Here is a 21,427-nt window from a genome sequence, read left to right on the forward strand (position 1 = left end):
TCAAATTATTCCTCCTCTTTCTAAAAAAGACCAAACAGAGCTGCAAGAGAAACCATGAAAATTGCTTACAGGTATCTTGGACACGACTTTTAGCATTAGATATTCTGAAAGCTAATACTTAGGAAACTGCAGGAAGAAAGAGCAGAAAACAAAATACAGAAACAATGCAGAAACAACACAGATCCTTAACTGGAATGAGCTGGTATCATTTCAGTGGCTTCCTGAGAGTTACACTGCTTCTCCTCACTGGAAAGTCTAGCAAAGAAACGTATTTTCCTTTTCCGGTTGGTATATGGAAAGGCAAAATGCAATGCTACAGTGTCAGGTTTAATGAAACAGCAAGTTCTGCTGTCCTGTATGTGAGACAATAATGGTTGTCAGACCGAACATACCCACACTGAGGTGCACAGCTGCAAACCAGATTTTCCCTCAAAATCCCACAGAGATGCCCACCCATCTTGCCATGACATACTAACTTTTCTGTTGCTTAGCAAAAGTTTTCAGTGAAAAATACTGACTCTGTATAAATGGGGTATCAGCATGGCAGTTTATATGATACCTCACTACAGCCATTCACCAAGTCCAGGTTGATAGATTTGATTATTTGTTTTCTTTTTTTTTTGTACCCATCCTGCAGGCCAGTACTCCTGGAGGGAAGCACAGTACAGGGACTGTTGGACAAACATCATACCCTCAGGAGCAACACCCTCTGCAACCTTGGACATTGGCACATTTTTACCACAAAGACCCAGTGTTTGCCTGAAGAATGACATCATTTCTCCATTTGTTTGGCTCCTGCAGTGATCCCTTTGGCCTTTACAGGGACAGGGTGAGACATCTGATTTCTCCTCTCTCTGCCACACTGTCTTCCTCCTGGAGCCTCTCTTGTGCAGCTGTGTGCCAAGGTCAGTGTTTGTAGCAAATCTTAGGAAGCTGCCTGCCTGACAGTCAGCAGAGAAAGCTCTGAAAGAGCTGAGAATGCAGTCCAGTCGAAGGCCTTGTGCTTGTGTTCCTCTGGTTTCTTTCATCTTTCCCTTCCTGATCCATGCTTATTTTGCTGAAGAATGCTGTGGCACGTGACATGGACATAAAGCTTTTCCTGCTTTACAGTGTTAGCTTTACATTCCATTTCTCCCATCCTAGCAGAAAGACAAACCCCGTGGTGTATTAAAGTTTCTTCACTACAACAGAGGCATCTAAAATAGGTTGCAAATATTTTTAATGGCATACATTATCCAAGGCTGTCTTGAGACCAAGAAGGTGTTATACTGGTGGTCTTCTTCTTCAAAATCAGAGTTTCAGTCCTGTTGTTCCTGATTTGGCTAGAAGCTGACACAGGAGCGAAGTCTTTGAAGTGTTTTTCCCAGTCTCATCTGTTATATGGTCTGACAGGCTATTACAGAAAATCTGTGGGAGTCCTCTTGAAGAAAAAGGCAGTGCCAGACACTTAGATACCACTTTAAATAATCCCCTGCAGCCCATCTTGTATTCTTAACTCACTCAGAAGTATATAAAAGTATTTCCAGTGGATAATTGCTGGAGTGTGTCTTCCTAGGCCTTCTAACGCAACGTTCAGCATTCCATGCTCCAGGACTACCAGTCCTCACAGAGATTTTGAGGATTGAGAAGATAAAAAGGTAAATGGACATGATGGTTAACTTTTTCACATAATTTAGGAATGGGAGCCTTTTCAGGCAGGAGTTTGGTATGAGGTGTTATGGTAGATGATGGCACTGTAAGGTGTTAGCATGCAGACCCATCAGACTGACCATACTGTGCAGAAATTACGGTGATATTAAAATGACACTGGAAAAGAGTACATACTTCCATCATACGTATTTATACTTCAGGGGTACTTGTAGCTTTTAAAATTAGGTTTTAGTGGTATCGCTATTAAATAATAAGAGGAAAAACTTTCCTCCTGAGGGGAATGCAGTGTATTTGCATTTAACCAAACAACTAACCTGGCCCATAAAAAGCATCAAATCACTGCCTACACTTACTATTCCGTGGCAAAATTGGTGTATTATCCAAGTTGTAATTCTGTCTCATGGAGGTAGTGTTTGAACTCAGAACTCCCAACTCTCACACCTTTCCAGTGTGAAGGCAGGGTTCCCAGTGGGAATTCAGTTTCAGAGGCAGAACCATCTCTTCTCTGCATCCCTGGGGTTCTTCATCCCCCTCTGCCTCTGGCATGGAAAGGAGGACATAGTATAAAGATCCCAGGCAAGGGTAAGGAGAGGGTGAACAAGAAGGGAGGTCAGTTGCACAAAAGAGCAACTACTCTCAGTTTTTTGTATTCTTAAAAGTGATTATGCTGACTATTGTAGTGATTGCCAATACACTTTTTTAGTGAAGAGTGTAATCTTTCATTAGAGAAAGGATTGCTTGCTGGTTTTGAGTTTTGGATGTCTGAGAATTGATTGCTTAAATACATATCTAATAAAATACAGTGACTGAGGGTTTTCTGCACAGATTATGGGTTTTTTATGTGTTCAGGAGAGAGCTGATATAAAGTCTTACAATATAAAAAACTTTATACATGTTTTTGAAACATCACTGCAAACAAGATGCATAACTAGTTACAGAGCCTGAATGTTCACTGTTGTATCTTTTACAGCATAGAAACAGAAAGCGGTAGTTAGCTATAAAAGAGATTGGTAAGATTAAAACACAAGTGTCTAACATTTCCTTTCAAAAATGTGGTGCAACATTAGTGAATTTTATATTTGAATTGCTTGGAGATTTTGACTTTTCCATCTGAAATTACCATACAAAAGTTGACAGAAGTATGCATTTAAAAATATTAAGGACTGAAAACTGTATTCACACGGAGCATGGGTTATTACTTATGTCTTAATTTGTGGGTTTTCTTTCTGGAGTTTGACTATGCAAGTGTTGTATTTTTGTAGTAGAAGTTATTTTAATTGCTGTCTTTGTTATATCCAGCCTTGCTAGTTGTGCACTGAAGTTTTAAGTGACATCTTGGTGGATAAAGTACATTAAAATCAATGGAAAGCCTGTTTTAAAGTCAACAGATAAAAACATTTTAATTGCTTATGATTTTACAACTTGTGATTTTTTTCTGTCTGTTTCTAGCAGTGTAATTCTGATAATGTTTTGCCTTTAACTGCTCAAATTAACTGGCATTTTAAATAAAAAAATAAATGTGAAAAGAGACAAAATGTAGTACGCCTGAGAAAGAATGATGAAAAGGAAAGAAATGGATGAAGCAACTTCAGAGATGACATGGTCACCAAGAGAAAAATTAAAAATTTACAGCTTGCCTCTGCACTTGAGTAAATGAAATACTATTTTTGGATGTGGTCAGACCTGTAAAATGGATTGAAGTGGAATGGAAAAAAACACTGGGAGTTGGAAGGATGTCCAAGAATAATATGCATCCACATGAAAAACACCTGGCTCTGTTGCCCCAAGAGGCTGCTGCCTGCGTGATGGGGTTAAAGTCTAATCTGAGCAGGCTCAAGCAGAGTGGAGTCTGCCTCCCACCCACCTCTCCACACCGTGCTGGATGTTTCCTGTTTTCTGTACTCTGCAGTCTTGCTTAACCATCTCAAAGTCCAGCTTGTTCATCCCTATCTAATCAGAGGTATTGTTTATTAAGTGGTTTGTTTTTGCCAGTCATCTACAGCCCTTACCCCCAGTTTGAAGAGCCGGGATGTTTAACCCAACTGGAAGAAATCCCCCTGTATTTTTGGCTCCACAGCAGTGTCTGCAGACACGTACATCAGGGGGGCTGGGGGTGTAGGGCAGAACAGACTCAGGCCCACCAAGGGGATTGCACAAGAGAGGCTTTGCTTTGCTCTGCATTCTGCGCGACCTAAACCTGGGCTGCAACAAACACCATGACTTGGAATGAAAAACAGCACACAACACTACTGTTATCAAAACACAAACCTTTGCAATAATTTCAATAGTGGGGATAGCAAACAAGGATACAACTTTTAATTGAGCTGCTGGTGGCAACTTTCCTGAGCTGTGAGAAACAGCTGTAACAGGACATGAAGGTAAATGCTGTAAGGACATTGGCCTCTGTGCCTTTCTGTTGACATTTTGTTTTTAAAAAAGCAAGAAGGCAAACCACTAGCTTTTATAAAAGGAGACATTTAACTGTTTATTACCTGTTTATCTAAGCAGCACACAGTCCCCCAGAAAAGCACAATTAGGTGCTGCATGTTAGTATTTGCATTAAGTTTGCAGAAAACAAACCACAATGGATGTCTGAAGTGAACCAACTTGCTGGAAAGACCATCGTAGATGTGGTTTCTGCACTGCTGCAGGAACACTGGACACCAAGGCAGAAATTCTGAGACATAGTAGGCACAGCTGCCCAGAGGCTTACAAACAGAGCAATAAAATGTAACTTTTCATCAACATTTAAAAATCATTACCCTTCTACAGCTGGGAGTGTGACAGTCCTAGTTTGCCATGAAGAACAAAGTCATGGAAAGGGACACTCGTGTTGCTCACCCTTAGTTTAGAGGTGCTTGGATAAACTGGCTGGTGCGGTGGATTCTCCCAAAGCTGTCAGGACAGATAATCTGTGGAAATGAAGTTACTCCAGCAGGGAGACACATGCAGTGAAGAAGCACAGATCACGGAGTACCTAATTCTCTATGCATTTTTGTCAGATGTGTGTTTTACTGAAGATTATTCAGAACCACATGTTGGGCCCTCCCATCTGCTGAATTTGGATACAATGTCTGTAAAGCTGGTGTGGAAATACTGACTTTGGGACAGAAAGTGCCTATGCCTTTGTAGCTACAAATGTCTCCCACAGAAAATTACCTTTTTCATTTTGCAAAACCTATACCCTCTCAGCACAAAAGCAAGCCAAGGTTAAGTTCCATCACTCAGAGCTTGATTTTCCTCAGGTCCCTGTTAAAATGCGTCAATTCTTGACTGGAGAAGGGCCTGAAAAACCTGGTTTAATAAGACCTGCTTTGAGTGGAGATGGATCAAAGTTATTTCATCTATGGATATGCATGAACATGGAAGTATCTTTCTTTGTCAAGTATGGTAAGGAAAAATGGATCTGCCATTCAGGAAAACAAACACTGGCACGCATAAAGGAGAGACTATTAACAGAGGTTTTATGTAAAGGTTGTTTATTTTGTAGGAAGTGTGCTTGTAAATAACTTCATTAAAAAAAAAAAAAAAAAGTAATTCAGCCCATGGCCAGACAAATTGCTGCTGAAATACCCAATCTGGTGATTCACAGCTCCTCACCACAAGAAGGAAGACTTATTTTCACTTCTCTCTTCCAATGCAGTCCCTTCTCGCTTCTAACCTGCCGGAGTTAGAAAATCCTCTTGGGCTTCTAATCTAGTAGACACCTGTCAGTTTATGCCTTGTGTTCTGCCAGAGTCATGCTTATGTTGAACATGCCTTGGAAACAAATATAATTTTTGTTAAATTAATAACTCCCCCTGAACTGTCTTGAACAATAAAGCCTTGGGTCCTAATGCTGGCCCATCAGGAAAGACTCCTCTTGTACAAGCAGCAGCTGCTGTATTGAAAAATAGTCTCCAAACTACTGGGAACAAACTAACACCAAAGAAAATCCATATTAATGTTTCAAAAGAGTTATTAAGTTTGTTTTAAAGTGAAAGAAACCAAGCTCTTAAGGCCATATTTGAAGGAGCTAATTCCATATTCCATACTTTGAACTTCTGTAGGGTAAGACATGGCAACTCAGCTCCACTCCCCTAGGAGAAAGGAGAGGGAAAAGGCTTTTGGGTGTTTGAAACTGCATTCTTAGCCTGAACTGCAGAATAAAATCCAATAGGAATTAAGAAATCACAGTAGCCTCCCATTCTCTGTTCTGAGGGTGATGTGCATCTCTCTGACTTGTAATTTCTTGTAAAACATGCAGCACAGAAAAAAGAAACAAGACTCAATCTGCTCGTGGAAGGTCAGAGGCAGCAGCAGCAGCAGCAGGAGCCCCATTGGCAGGGTGGGCACTGTGCAAGTACCTGAGTAACTCAGAACAGCTCCTGCAGGCTCAGTAAAGCAGCACCTCTGCTGTGAAGGTGAGTTGTGCACTTAAAAAAATTGTCCCAGAAGGACATCAAGAATGTATTAACCTGCTTCTTGCACAAAGGAGTTTGTTCTCAGCTGGTTTATCTGAAAGTCCTACACTGGCAAGTTCAAGCCCTAAGCCCTCTGCACATTGTTTGGTCTCACAGTCAAATTCTCTCATCTCTTATGCCACAAAAATTGTCTTCTAGTTTAGAAGGGATGCCTCAGATTCATGTCCTTGTCAGCTGCAAGGCTCAGTGAAATTATTGACCTCCCCTGGACTTTTGGGATGACAAAGTACTACTGGACAAACAGGAAAATAAATTTGAGACAAATGGATAAATCATTTCCCACATCAAAACATTTATTAACTGGATATAGTTAGTTTGCATCTTTTCTAAGTTTCTTCCTTTCTTTTCCCTCCTCCTTTTTCCATTCCCTGTCCCATTTATTGCTGTGAGATTTTCTTCACAAGAATGAGTATGAATTGAAAGAGCAGGGCACTGGAATTGTACAGTACAAAGATATAAAAGGGTGAAGAACAAGCCCATTGCACTGAAACATTCACAGGTGAAAATGCAGAAACCAGTTGTATGTGCAGGCACTTGGTGGAATAAATACACAGTGACACTCAATTCCTGACACCCAAACCGCACTGCAGTGAAGCCACAGGAGAGATTTGCCCACCTGCCACTGTGACTGCCCTGGTATCTCCAGGGCTCTCAGTAGCTGGGAACAAAATGTTGTTTTGCTTGTGCCATTTTTCCGGTGTCCTCTGCCAGGGGAACTAAAGGCCTTGCCTTTGGAATGGCATGGAATCCACAAGCAGTTTTTGTTCACTCTGATTTCCAAAGCTGTTCCAAAAGTATCCAGCTGATCACTGGAGAGCAAAGCACTGCTGTGATGCTGTTTCTCAGCTAAGCTGCACTGTGCCTTTGTGCTGTGTAACTGATACCCACTGTACTGACAGAGGGAAGATTGACATTTTCTTTGGTTTCATCTCTCAGGAATTTTATGTATTTCTCACCTATAATCAGACTTGTTGAGGGCTTAAGGCATAAACCACCTGGGAGAGACCTGGGGGAAGAAAATTCAAAGCAGAGCCCTTCAATTACCAAAAATAAAAAGCCAAACAACTCCCACTAACTAAACTCAACAAAAAATATTGTACTTGACTTGGTTTATTCCAAAGCAAGAAATATGGTTTTAAAAATAGTTCAGCCAAATTCCACATATAAGAATTTGAATTTGAATGACTTCAAATTTGATTCAAAGCCCACTAAAGCCAAGGTGGGCTTTTCATCAGGTATACTAATTTTTTGCCTGTTTTCATTCCGTACGACATCTCTTGTCATCTGTATGGTTTTATATTTAACTGTGCCCACAGCCCTGGTACAAAGTACATATCCCAGATGCCGAACAACCAGGACACATGGTCACAATAGGTCACTATCAGAATGTCCCCTTGATGTGCTGTGCTGTTGTTGCTCATTCTTGTGAACAGCTGTCTGTTCCCACAGACAGGGGAATACCTTTGTTTCCCACAGGTGTTTTGCTTTCTACCAGAAGCAGTGAATTAACCACTCCAGCTAAGCTCTGAATACAGCTCCAAAATGAGCAAGGATCCTGCACAACAGCAGCACCTGATCTAATCTTTCCTTTGCCTCTGTGCTGAGGGAAAGCCAAGGTAAATTCATGTTGAATGCCTAAGTTCAATCAGTGACTGATAAAACCTCTTTTAATGGATCCACTACAACGAGTGATGATCCCAACCAACACAGCAATCATTGTGTATGTGTGTCATGTATAAAGGAAAATGTGCATTTGTGACACATCTGTGCAACACCAGTGGCTGTGATTCTGTTTTCCTACTCCTGCCCTCAGAGGTGACCTGTAATGAAGCAGCAGAGGTTTTGTTTCTAAGAGCCTCTGCTCCAAGCAAAAGAAATGGGAATAGTGGAGGTGCAGATAGGGAGACAGTAACTAGAGGCTTTATAAATTTGATGTATCTAGGCAAAAAATTGTAGAAAAGTTCCTGCAACCCACTTCTGCTTTTGAAGGGTCTGCTTACAACCACAGCTTTGGAATAAAGACAGGACAGAGATAAGACCTTGGTAAGGATGGGGAAATAAGGCTTTCCCCTCCTTATTAGCTTGAATTTGAAACATTCACTTTGTCCAAAATTTCTGCTACCTAAGGTGAGTTTTGTTGCCTTCAGTGTACAGGGGACTAGGCAGGAAAGCTGTGCATGTTGGTGTGAGAGCTTTTCTTTGGGAAGAGCTAAGGAGAGTGGGCAATCCACACTTTCAGGGGGAATCCTCCACTCCCCTCTCAGGTGGTGCATGGTGATCAGTTCCAAGTTTATATTAAATAGGGTCTGTATGTACGTAAGCTGATTTTTAAAGAAAACTTGTATTTTTAGGAGAGTTATTCTTTGTCCACGTGGAGGCACAGGATGCCCAGTGCAAGTAGCACAGACTCTGAGTTTGCATGCTGCCCTTCTGCCCACCGCCAGGTTCCCTGGGCTATTTCTGGTGGCAAGGCACGAGCAGCTCACAGCAGCTGGGGGTTGCTGTTCAGCCGGAGGCTGGAGAACATTCCCACATGCCGCACCAGGTTGGGCTCCACCACGAAGGCACTCTCGCCCTGGGCGCGCAGCAGCGAGTAGAGCGCTGTGTCCTTGGCGAAGCCCTGGCGGCAGCGCAGGCCCCGCAGGTAGGCCGCGGCGCGGCGGGCAGAGGCGGCGGGGAAGAGCATGGCGGGCGTGCAGCACTCGCTGGCCGGCACCACGTTGTAGAGCGCGGGGTGCAGTCGGCGCAGCTCCAGCCCGTAGTGCCGCCCCACCAGCTCGGCCAGCGCCATGCTGTACAGCGCGAAGAACGCCACCAGGCCCCAGCTGGGGCCTCCCCGCCCCGCGGCCCGGCAGTACGCGCAGCTCAGCAGCGGCCCCAGGAACAGCCCCAGGCCCAGCCACTCCAGGATCCGCATGGGCTCGGGGTTGAAGTAGCGCTGCAGCCTCTCGGGGTGGTACAGCTTGAAGTACAGAGCGTCACTGAGGTAGGGCTTGGAGAGCCGGGCCGAGAGGAGGTGCTGCAAAACGGAAAATATCTCCTCCTCTGGCACGGCGTCGTCTTCCACGAGGAGGATGTACTCCGGGTTGTACGCCAACAGCGACTGCTCGAGGCAGAAGACGTAGTCCTGCTTCTCCTTCTCGAACTGGTTCAGGCTGGGGTCAGGGTTCTCTGCAGTTCTGTCACGGCTGACCGTAGGAAAGAAGCTGCTCAGCAGCCTGACATCCTGATGGCTGCTGGGGTCTGACTCCACATTACAGAGGAGCACGCGGTGGCTCCGGCAGCGAGCACCACATTCCTGGAGGAGGCGGTGGAAGCGGGAGGCCACTTGCAAGACGTAGTGGAAATCATTCCGCCTCTGCACAGTGATAATGGTGACCAGCAGCAGGGGCTGGAAGGCGTCACTGCCAGAGGCCTCAGAGCCGTTTGGCATCTGCAGCTTCTCAAAGTAACGGAGGGCAGCCTGGCCCTCCTGCTGGTTCTGCTTCAGGAACTCCTGGCTCATGGCGTTCAGGTGCCAGTGCCGCAAGTAGAAGTAAGAGTAGAGGAGCCTGTGGCAGATCAAAGGTGCCAGCACACCAAAAGTCACCACAGTCAGGGTGAGGAGATGGATGAAAGGGCTGTACCAACGGCACCACTTCCCACGGAGCTGCCAGGCTTGGTGCAACATGACTGCTGCAGGAGGAGGGCACTCCTGCGCTGTTCATGCCCCCTGTTCATGTCCTTCACTGTGGATGTGTCCTTCTCCCTGGACTGCAGGGTACCACTGGGCCCATTGCTGCCAAACCTGCACAAGTTGTCCAAAGCTAAAAAGGAAGAAAAAAGGATGGTTACTGAAATGTGAACTGAAAATTGAAAGCAGGGGGCTACTCACTGATTAAGTCAAAATACATGGCTCCTGTGGAATCCCTTGTGATGGAGGCATCACAGAATAGTCCTGGGCAGTTGAGGACAGATGAGCCTAACTTAGTTTCCAGCAAAAGACCCCTTCGGCCTTTTTAATGCACAGGAGCTCTGATATAACTGCGTTGGAAACTCAGTTTGTTTGTTACTGTTTGTTACTATTACTGTGTTTGTTACTGTGCTCCAAACACGTAACAGCAGGCAAGGTGGATGCAGGGTGTGTGGAAATAAATCCCTTTCTGTAAAAGGCTCAGAACTTAGGTACTACTGTCTGGTGACAGTGACATAGTAATGTTTAGATCACAGCCAAGAAGCAAAGCCAGATCTCTTGTATCTTAGTCTACCACATATTTGAGAGGCAAAATTTTACCTCTTTGGAATCGCACATGCTTTCCTCCTGCTGCTCACACACTTCCAAATGTGTGTTTTTTCACTCTCCTCCCTGGAGTGTGAAGCCAGATAACAAGGACACCACTGAGGGCGTGTGTATGCTAAAGGTGATGTGAGTGCCTGTCTCTCTCAGTTGTCTCTTCCTCATGAGTGAAATACATGGGCACAGCAAGATTAACATGTTGTAATTGAGCCATTGACTAATATTTCTTATTTAAAAGTATGCAATTTTAAAGTATATGCCTTTAATTTTAAATTGAAATATTCATATAAATATGGTTTGGGTTTGTTTTTTTTTTAATGTATACACATTCACTTTAAGCAAATATCCACCTTCACAAAAGTTGGATTTTGCCATATCTGCTTCTCTGGCTGCCCTGAACACCTCACAGCCTGGCTGACAGAAGCTTACACAAAATCAGGGCAATTAGGCTGTTCAGATTAATTCTTTTATGTCAGTAGTCTCACTTTTAATCTGCTCTTTCATTCTCCCTTTGATTTCTTATTCCCTCTCCCTAAGAACTGCATTACTCATGTTCCCCTCACTGGGGTGACTGAATGTGAGAAACTGAAGAGTTTCTCCAGTTTTTAACCTTCTGCTTTCAGCAAGTTCTGATCATCAAACGGCGCTTCCAGACCCAAATGTAACTCTTTGTTCTTCTCTGCACTGTCATCTGAAGCAGCCTAAGCAAAGTTAGATGGATGGAAAAAATCATGGCTTTTCTCCTCTGTCTCAGAAAGATGGATCTTGTACAAGAAAAGACTGGGAGGACATGGAGCAGGGTCTGGTTCTGAGGGTACTTCTGAAGTGCCTTCATTATTGTAGTCACAGATTTGCTGGGTTTACCATTAAAAGAGCCTTTTCCTATTGCCATATGGGAATGTAACGACCTTCTCTGAAAGGCCTTTTAACAAATTAATGGAGAATATACAAGAGTTATTCCAAATAGTTGTTAGAGAACAGGAACTTTATGCTGTGAGATCTCAAACCATCCTGAGATAGACTGTGGCATCAGTGTTGTGCTCTCTTAGGGCTCAAGGCAAGATTTAGAGTAATTAAATAAGAACAGATTTACATACTGATGTATGAGAATCTGCAGCTTCTTCCCATAGAACTTTCTTTTTCTTTCTGGTTACACAATCCTGTTTCACAAATGCTGCATAGAATTGCATCAGTGGACCTTGTAAAGGCCTTAAAGGTCACTTTTGAAGTTGCACTTCAGCTGCTAGATTCAAGTCCTGAGGATTCAGGATGTGAAGACCTGAAATCCATCAGATGCAATGATCTGGAATTTAAATGCATTTATTCATCTGAAATCCTGGGATTTCCAGCTAACCTGTCACAAGCATTAAGGGAACACACAAATGCAGAATCATATTCTATAGCTCACACTTGTCTTGACACAAGCATCATTGTGGGCACTGTCTCTGAGCCAGCCTCCAAACTTGAAAGTGAGGACCACAGTGGGAAAAAGAGATGAAGGAAAGATAGAAGATAGTTTAGCTCTCAGGGAGTAAAGATGTTTACTTTCCATCTGCCAGCTATGCTGAAGCTCTGAGCTACAAAACCTCCGTCCTGGCAGTGAGCTCTTGGGATATACACTGAAGCACTAATAATAATTCTTTGAGCATGTCTTCATTAATAATTCTTGGAGCAACCTGGTGTAGTGAGTGGCACCTGGCAGGGAGGGTGGAACTAGCCGGTCTTTAAGGTCCCTTCCAACCCAAACCATCCTATGATCTGTGATGATAATGCTCACTCAAGGAGGAGGTCTCTTTCCCTCACAGCATCTTCTGCTGAAGAGGGAAAAATGGTGTGCTGTCCTCCCTGGCAGCCGGCGGAGCTGGGGGTCTCCAGCCTCATGAGATGAATCAAACAAGGTCTCACATGCCCTCTTGCTCTTCTGCAGCCCGTGTCGTTCAAGGGTCATGTCCCAGCTCCCTGCAGTGCACTCACCGAGTCCGCTGCCCGACAGAGCTGGGAAGGTGGTGCGGGGACTCCACCTGCTGGTGTCCCAGCTGCCGGCTCGGGGCAGGGTCGGTGAGGTGGTGCAGGTGAGCACCGCTCTCTCTGCAGGAGTCTCCTGGCTCCAGCTTCCCCTGGAAAAGCACACAGGACTGGAAGCCACCCATGCAGGTCACTGTGTCGTAGGTCGACACATTTAACCCCGAATTCCCTTCACCAGTAACAGAATTCAAGGTCTCAGAGCTCTTATTCTGGGTCTGCAACTCAGGGAGCCTCAAGGAAGCAGCAATCACACACAGACACTTCTGCTTCTCTTCACATCTTCCTCTGCTGCCTGAGCTGGTCACACTCACATTGACAGCCACACTCTTTGTCACTGTATTTGCACAGAAAAGGTTGTTTTCACTGGGCAGTGAAATAACCACAGAGGCTAAAAATGGTGAGGAGTGTATTAAAGCAGGTCAGGAGTGTATTAAAGCAGGTCAGGAATATATTAATGTAGGTCAAATACTGCAATTAATGTGAAAAACAAGCTGAAGGGTTTAGAAGAGAGAGAAGACTGACTTCCTTCTCATCTTTTCTCTGTAATACTGGGAACCTGAGAATTCAAAATACAGATTAAAAATTTCTTACTTCTACAGAGGTGAAGCTTGCTCTTATCTGCAGGATTTGAATCCAGAGTTTCTGCTTGGGCTGTTTTCTAGTGATTAGGATGGTTCTGACTTCAGGGAAGACACTACATTTTTCAAAAGCAGTTTGTACTGTCATTTTCATTTTTTTCCCTTTCTAGCAGGAAAAACATCTTGTTTTTTCTTCTTTAAGTGGCATTTCAGACAGAAAAAAAAGGTGAAGTTTGAGGAGAAGAGCAAGAATCAGAATTGGATTTTAGAGTGCCTTAAAAGGCCCCACTTTATTAAACCTGAATAGCAACTACTTTGCAACCATACAAATGCTTGCAATGGAGGCCAGATTTATACATGCTCTGTGTAGAACTGAACCATTTCTTTAACACAACTAGAAGCTGTGGTGATATAAAGCTGTAGATTTGGCTTTTTTCCCTTTTCTTAGATCCTCATGATGAAGATTCCTTCCAGAAATGCGTAATTCCAAATCTGTATCATATCATCATTAGTCCCCTAATAACTAGGCTGAATTACACTGTTCAGGAAAAAGTCACCTCTTTGCATACTGAGGAACAGTAGAAATATTAGTAATGTACTTTTTGGGGTGCAGAGTACTCTGTAGTGTGTTCTGTGTGTTTGTGCTTCAAAAGAGAAAGCTGATTTTCTGTCGGCTCCAAACTCCTCTCCACAGAGATATTCTTGAAAGCAGGTGTTCCTGGAACAAAGTTTCCTACATGTTTCAAAGCTGCAAAATTTTAGGTTCATGGATAGCTGATGTAAGAGAGAGCATCTGCCTTTTACTTCCTGCTCTGAGACAAGGACACAACTATTCCTTTACAATTACAATATTAAATTACTCCTTTTTGCCTATCTATGCTTCTTCTGAGTGTCAAGGGGAAAATCCATTCCTTTCTTAACATAAAAACAGCTGGATGAAGTCATGTGGTTAGAGCCATAGAGTCACCTCCAGGAAACAAAGGCAGGCTCTTGGAAAATGTCATGGAAATGTCATGGAAAGTCTGGCTGTCTCAGTCCCCAGCTGGGCCATAGCAGTGGTGGGAGTAACAGTGCTCACAGGAGTTGTACCTTTCACTTGTGTCTTGATCCTGTAGCAGCAGCCCAAGCTGGAACCTTTGTGTGAAAAGCTTTGCTATGCCCCAGCCCAACACCATGCAGACGAGCTGCTAGCTCAGGACCAGCTCCTCTGCTGATGAACCCTCTCTGGCAGTGACAAGGCCTTTGTCATGCTATGACAAACATCCTGCTTGAATCTGAAGAAGCTGATGGAGGCTTCCTGAGGAGCCATAGAGACCTCCTGCAGTCACATATATCCATGCTGACAGCTGAATGTACAAATATCCTCAAATTCCGAAACCTGAGGTCTCTGCCATGAGCTGATCCCTATTACTGGGCCAGATGGCCAGCTTTTCTCATCTGTGATTCCTCTTGTTTTCTGACAGCTTTTAGTAGGTCAGGTGCCAGATTATATTTCTGCAATGTGTCAGGCCTGCCTTGACAACAGCAGTGTCCAGTAGAAGCCAAAAATCTGCAGACCTGACCATTGCACTTCGATGCCAAACTGGGAGTTGGATTCCCTAGAAAATACAAATCATTCCAGCAAGATTTGTGCTGCTGAAAACATTCAGAGGAACTTTAATGGTAAGAGACCAGTAGTTGTTCTTTAATTTTATTTTACTGGCAGGTATCAAATATGTCTCTCACCTCCTCAAGCACTACTGAAAGCAATTGTCCTTATGTCGTTTGTAGATTATGAATGTCAGATAAGCCAGGCAAAGATCAGAGCTGCTCCACTTAATCTCTCAGCTTCCTTACATCTTTTTTTTTTTATGGTCTGTGTACTAAAGGTGTAAGACTGTCACAGTTAACAGGTTAATGACAGCTTGAAGTGTAAGAGCAGCGGCTAGAGAGAGGCAGAGGACTTGGCTCTTTGCAAAAGTTATGGGAGTTTCTATCACGCAACAGAAGTTAAAGGTACTGCTGTGTGTTTTGATCTGCCATTCCTCAGGGCCTGCAAGTGAATGTACAGACTTTTTCTGTCCAAGGGGATGGAATTCAGGCACTATTGGAACAGTAAAAATGCACAAATACAGTTCGGTAACACCAGAACGGCAGAATTAAAACTTTAATGTAAATTTAGTGACAATCTGGCTTGCTATTTTAATTGGGCTGTAGTTAACTTTTACAAGTTTTTCATAAATCCCTAGAAACCCATGATCCGTAGTTTGAAAGCTACTGAACTAAGAAAGGAGGGACACAGATGCTGCAGCTGAAAGATACTTTCCCCATTTCATTTGAACTAAGATGATAAAGGCTATGCCACCAGTGAAAGAGGCTGTGAACTCAACATATATCAATTACACTTATTTCCCCAACTTCTGCCTTGTTTCTGAGGTATATGAATTTTCTTCTGCCACATAAACCTGAACAGAGCCCATTCTCAGCACCTGCTGGCTTTCACCTGGCTGCCTCTCTGCAGGGCAATCCTGTGGGAAAGCAACATTCCTTCTGTTGCTACCAAGCAGTCAGGTAGATCAGATGAAATGGGAGTGGAGAGCAGCCTGGAGAAGAGAGCTCTGCAAATAGCTAAACACAGGACTAAAGGCAGTGAATTTTGTGAGGAGCTGTCTGTGATTTTGGTAGGTGAGACAGGTGGTTGAGGTGCCCCAAGAGAACCAGGGCTTGTGATCATGAGGTTGCTCCTCTCTGTCTACAGAGGGACTCATCCACTTGGACCTCCTGGTGTGGTGGCCTGTAGCAGATCCCCACAATAAAGTCACATGTCCCTGTCCTCCCTTAATCCTGATCCATCATCTCTTGGAGAGCTCCTCATTCATCCACAGGCAGAGCTCCATTCACTCCAGCTGGTCACTGGCATAGAGGGTGACCCCTCCTCATCTCCCTCAGCTGCCCTTGCTAGAGAGTCTGTATCCTTCCATTCCACCACTCCAGTCCCAGAAGCCACCCCAGCACATTGCCATGATGCCCAGAAGCTGGCAGTCCTGCAGCTTGCCTGTGTCTCCAACTCCCCATGTTCATTCCCCATGCCTTTGCACACAGGCAGATGAGTTGGACTCTGATGAAGGCACAGTAGTGGCTGGAGTGGCTGGAATTCTTTCCTGCTGCCATTCAGGTGCTCTCCTGGACCTGTGATCCCTCTCCAGGTTGTGGGTATCTCTCACTAGCCCTGGCTTTAAACTGAAAAGTTTGGGATGGGTTGAGGTTCCCTCCCACAGCAACTTTAAATTAAGGCCCTGACCAACTTGGCAAGCCTGTCACCAAAATTCCCTCTCAGTGTCAGAAGGACCCCAGCAGTCCCAACAGACCAGGTTGCTCCAAGCACATCCTGTGGTCCAGCCTATGCCACGGCCGTGGCACCAGTCCTGTGACCATTGGTTGCTTTGCCTGATTTCAAACCCCCTTCCCTTGCACTGGAAAGGTTGGACAAAAAGCTACCTGTGCTCCAGAAGATGATGAAGGGATTGGAGCATCTCTCCTGTGAGGAAAGGCTGAGGGAGCTGGGGCAGCTCAGCCTCGAGAGGAGGTGGCTGAGAGGGGAGCTGATCCCCATCTGCCAGTGTCTGCAGGGAGAGGTCAGAGCATGGACCAGGCTCCAGGGGACCCAGCACTGGGACAAGAGGAACAGGCAGGAACTGATGCCTGGGAAGTTCCATCTGAACATGAGATGTGTGTTCACATTCTTCCCTGTGCAGTGACCAAGCACTGAACAGATTGCCCAGAGAGGCTGTGGAGTCTCCCTCACTGGAGATATTCCAGAACCTCAGCACAACCCTGTGCAATGGGCCTGGAATGATGTTGCTGGAGCTGGGAGGTGGAAGCAGATGACCCACTGTGGTCTCTGCCAAGCTGGCCTGTTCTGTGACTGCCAGGCCTGTCTTCCCAGGAATTCAGGGGTCTAGGCCATGAGCCAGGACTACACAAAAGCGGAGCTGCTACAGCTGCACTCCTGCACTGCCACCAGAGAGATGTTGGCTGCAACTCAGTCACTGTAGGCTATAGATTCCTGTGGTCCCTGTGAGCCCACAGAGCTCTGCTGTGGGGCCTGGTGGAGATCTCCCCATGAGCAGGGACATTGCCAAGGACACTCCTGGAGGCTGAGACACCCCCTTACAGAGCACCTGATGTCTATAATGAGGTAACACATTTTGCATTAAGCCTAAATGTATAGTGTATGTTCATGGCATTTATATATACAGCTCTAGGTTTAGGTTTGGAAATGTAGCAAGTAGCAGAGTCTAATAATGGTTTAAATCATTGTTGAAATCATCAGCTACAACATGGTTCAATTACCATTTCATTACAGCTTAATTATTAATTATTGTTAAATCACTATTAAATTATAATTTAATTAATCTTTAATCACTATTTGCATTTTATTTATCATTGAATAATTGATTAAATATCATTTGATCATCATCTAATTGTTAATAAAACTTTTTTATTATCCCCACAATGATATGGGAGGGATCTGTGGGGGGAGGGGGACAGGAAAGGAAACGTGGTGATGGCTGCTAACACTGCAGATGTTGCAGCTTTACTGTTCCTTTGTGACGGTAAAGAATAAAGCACAGGAATAAGGAAATAGAGTATTTGTGAACAAAAGCCTCTGATGACAAGGCTGTAAATTTCCAATTGGGTCAGGTCTATGTAACAATCAAAATGCAAGATTGTACAAGGCAACGACCAGAGTATTGTGATTCAAACCTCTGTTTGAAAGAAAAATGTTTAGTCATATTGACAAAAAGCATTCCTCTTTGAAGAGACACTCTCTACTATTGTTAAACTACTGATGTCTCTGTATTCAGCACTTGTGCCTGAGGAATACACCTTCTTCCTCCCCTCCCCCTGCAATGTATGAACAGAGTATTTATCCTGCATAGGAAGGCGTGGTAAATGGAATGCCCTGGTTCTGGGGCATACTGGTGATCTGCTTGAGCCCCAAAGGGAGAAAATGAGGTAAATGCAGGAGCTGAAAAATAATCTGCGGTATAACTGGTATTGCCCTTGTTGGACTGAAAAGAAAGCAGCAGATTTCACGTGTGCAGGAGGGTGTTTCTCCTGGCTTTTGTGCTGGCAAAAGCCTTCTGAACCTGATGTGCCTTTGTGGTTGTACATAAATGATTTTCTCAGTGACTGCAGGAGAGGAGTCAGCGCAGGAACCTGTAGTGTACATGAGCATAGTTTCGTGTTTTGCTGCATCACAGCACAACTGCAGATTTCCTCCACAGCCTTTGATTCTAAATGTCAGTGACTTCGGCCATTGGGTTCCTCAGGTGCTCCTCGTTCCCTTCGGGAGAGCTGCCAGGTAGCACAAGGTGACCCTTAAAGCACTGGGATTAACAGTAGTTACCTCAGTGGTGATGGTCACAGAGGAGAGGGCGTTAGGTAAGAAAAGCTGATCCACCTCCACTCTCTGCCCTCCTTGCAGGACAGCAGACACAGATGGCATTTCAGTGCGCCCAGTCCCCAGCTCCTTGCCCGGACTTCAGAGAAATTTTGGCCGCGCCTCTACCTCGGGAAGGACTCCTTTGGGTGGCACCAAGCACAGGGCAGAAGCTGGCTGGCTTTCCCCGTTCCCTTAAGTGTTCCACTCACCTTCGCTAAAGGAATGGCCGTTTCTTGAGGCCCGGCCAGGCTCTGGCCACCTGCTCTCCTGCTCATCACCATGTACGGACACATCCCCGGAGCAAGCACAAAACATCTCCTGATCCCTGGAGGGTTTCCACTCCCTGCTGGCTCGGGTGCCGCAGCCACAGCAACCAAGCCCAGCCCTGAGGAGCAGTTGTGGCTGCTCGTCAGCCGCAACTTCGTGGTCCCCTTTCCCTGCTCCCCCATCCTCGGCGCGCCGCTCCCTTATCCCCTGCAAGGGAAGGGGAAGCGCCCCCCGGGACAGCCCAATCCGAGTGGGAATTTACCCGATCCGAGCGGGAGTTTACCCGATCCGCCGGGCAGCCCCGCACGGTCGCTCCCGCCGCCCTCCCGCAGGCAGCTCCGCTCCCGCCGGGATTCTGCTCTCGGCGTGTGGCTCACTTCTCTTCCGCGAATTTCTCTCCTCCCTCTCGGCCACCGAGGGTGGGATTAAAGGCATCAAAGACCAAACATGTGACTCCGCCAGCACAGGGATGCTCAAGGAAGGAGGGGAACGGGAGATGGCCGGAGGCGGTCACCGCACACGGGGAGGGGAGCTGTCCCTGCAGGCAGGGTCAGGAGGAAATCCCGAGCCCCAGGAGGACGCCCGGGGCGGAGGCGGCTGCGCAGCCCGAGCTCCTCATTCCTGCTCTGCGGTCCTCGAACGCTCCATCGGGAGCTGCGGGACAGCAGCAGGGGCAGCGCAGCTCCCTCAGCCCGTCCCCAGCCAGGGTGACACTTCTGCCCGGTGTCACCACTAGCCGGTGTCACTTCTCACTGGGTGTCACCTGTGCCGGGTGTCACCTCTAGTGGGTGTCATTTCTTCTGGGTGTCACCTCTTCTCGGTGTCACCTATGCCACGTGTCACTTCTGCCAGGTGTCACTTCTGCTGGGTGTCACCTCTAGTGGGTATCACTTCTGCCAGGTGTCGCCTCTGCCATGTCTCACTTCTGTCGGGTGTCACCTCTTCTGCATGTCACCTCTAGTGGGTGTCACTTCTGCTGGGTGTCACTTCTGTCGGGTGTCACCTATGCTGCGTGTCACCTCTGAAAGGTGTCACCTCTAGTGGGTGTCACTTCTACCGGGTGTCACTTCTGCCCGGTGTCATCTCTTCCTGGTGTCATCACTGCCATTTGTCACCTCTGCCGGGTGTCCCCGCCAACTCCCGCCCCTCTGGGGCACTGTCCTCCCCCACCGGGACCTGCTGGATGCTCTGGACCTCTCGCCTCACTCCAGGGAGGATCACCGAGGATCCACAAGCTTGAACGGAAAGTGTCAGAGTCACCAGCAGGCTCTTTACGTGTATGTCACCCGAGATAGGTGGAAACAAAAAGCTTTCACTGTCTCAGTCTGCAGCAAAGTCTTCCCAGGTGTATTGGCTGAAATGGGGAGGCTCATCAGCTACACAAAAATTTGTATCAGGCTCTTCAGGATTCAAACATTTTATCAAACTGACCCAGGACTCCCTCTGCACTGTTTTTCCCTGTGTTCCACTTCCCTGTTCTTCTACACACACACACACGCCCTTAATACCTAATTAACTGGTTACCTGAAAGATGCTTCAGGGGAGGTTTACTGTCTGTCATTGTAAGAAAATGCAAGGGCATGTATTTGGACTAAACTATTTTCAGGCTCTGACCTCTCTCACAGCTAAGAAAAATCTGGGAGGAAAGGAAAAAAAAAGAAAGACCAAGAAAAAAATCCCTTAGGCTGTTTCAGTAAAACACCATGTTTTGTGGAGCACAGCTAGAATTTCACTAGTGCCCAGTCCAGTAATCAGAAACTTCTAGCATGATGTATGTTTTTAATTTTATAGTAATTTCTATTGTTCCCCCTAATAAACATAACGAAGGAAGGAAATCAGCTTTGCATGCATGTGATCCTTATTCTTCCTACTGGCAAAAGCTGTCCCATACCTAGGGCTTCTCACTGCAGAGACAACATGGAAGAAGGGGGAAAAGCCAGAGGATCAGAAAGGCTCAAAAGAAACAACAGAGTCAGGCACCACAGCTGTGTTCCTGTAGTGACTTCCCAGGAAAAGGTTAGGCGTGCTGGAAGGTCCACCAGTTTACTGAGATGAATGTTACTCTCTCAAAATAATACATCATAGTTTCTCAGGTGATTTGCTTTCCAAAATCCTTCTTTGCTGACCACTTCTGCCTCTTTTTCTGTTTTTAAAGCCAGTGATTTATACCCTACCCTACTTAAATGCTCTCAAGCCTTCAAAAGTTGATGCATTGGAAACAACAGACCCTGGACAGAGAAAAAAGAGTATGTGACAGCACTCAGGTGGGAAAAAGATTATACATCCCTAGGTGGTCCATTGCTATGTTCTCTCCAGAACAAGAACTTGTGAGAAGATAAGAATTTGTGAGGGACAAAAAAACCTTTTTTTTCCAGTTCTGTATCACTTTGCATGTAGGAGAGTTAATATTGAGCAAAATCAGCAGAAACACTTAAACACTTGAACACTTGAATCACATGGCAACCAGGATTATATTTTTGAAGACGTTTCAGCCTGCAGAACAATTTGGGGTAATAAATTACACAGGGAAAAAAAAGGGCTAGAAGGTCTCTTCTTTGGGAGTTAGCATTTAGGTAATTTTGTGTGCTTTCTACGCAGTCTTCCCAGCTCCTTCTTTGCTCACTTGCATGCTTTTCAGGGAACACTTGACTTTCACCCTTAAACAATTATTTCTTTAAAACTGCTTCTGTTAGACCCAAAAGAGTGAGGGAGAAGAGTCTCAAGTGATTTTGGTACGGAA

General features: G+C 45.4%; 1 protein-coding gene and 1 long non-coding RNA gene across 2 annotated transcripts in view; one reads left to right on the plus strand and one right to left on the minus strand.

The window, feature by feature from the left end:
* Positions 1-21,427, plus strand: part of LOC146424317 (uncharacterized) — a 426,563-nt gene that overhangs the window by 366,309 nt on the left and 38,827 nt on the right. The window lies entirely within an intron of this gene.
* LOC146424329 (GPI-N-acetylgalactosamine transferase PGAP4-like) lies at positions 6,388-19,516 on the minus strand. The gene is made up of 2 exons (XM_085042967.1): positions 18,971-19,516; positions 6,388-9,919 (listed from the first exon to the last, which is right to left on the minus strand). Exon 2 carries the CDS (start codon positions 9,781-9,783, stop codon positions 8,596-8,598), a length of 1,188 nt encoding a protein of 395 aa, XP_084899093.1. The 5' UTR covers positions 9,784-9,919; positions 18,971-19,516; the 3' UTR covers positions 6,388-8,595.

The sequence above is a fragment of the Lichenostomus cassidix genome, chromosome Z, assembly GCF_008360975.1.
Source record: "Lichenostomus cassidix isolate B80296 chromosome Z, HeHo_3.0, whole genome shotgun sequence".
NCBI lineage: Eukaryota > Metazoa > Chordata > Aves > Passeriformes > Meliphagidae > Lichenostomus > Lichenostomus cassidix.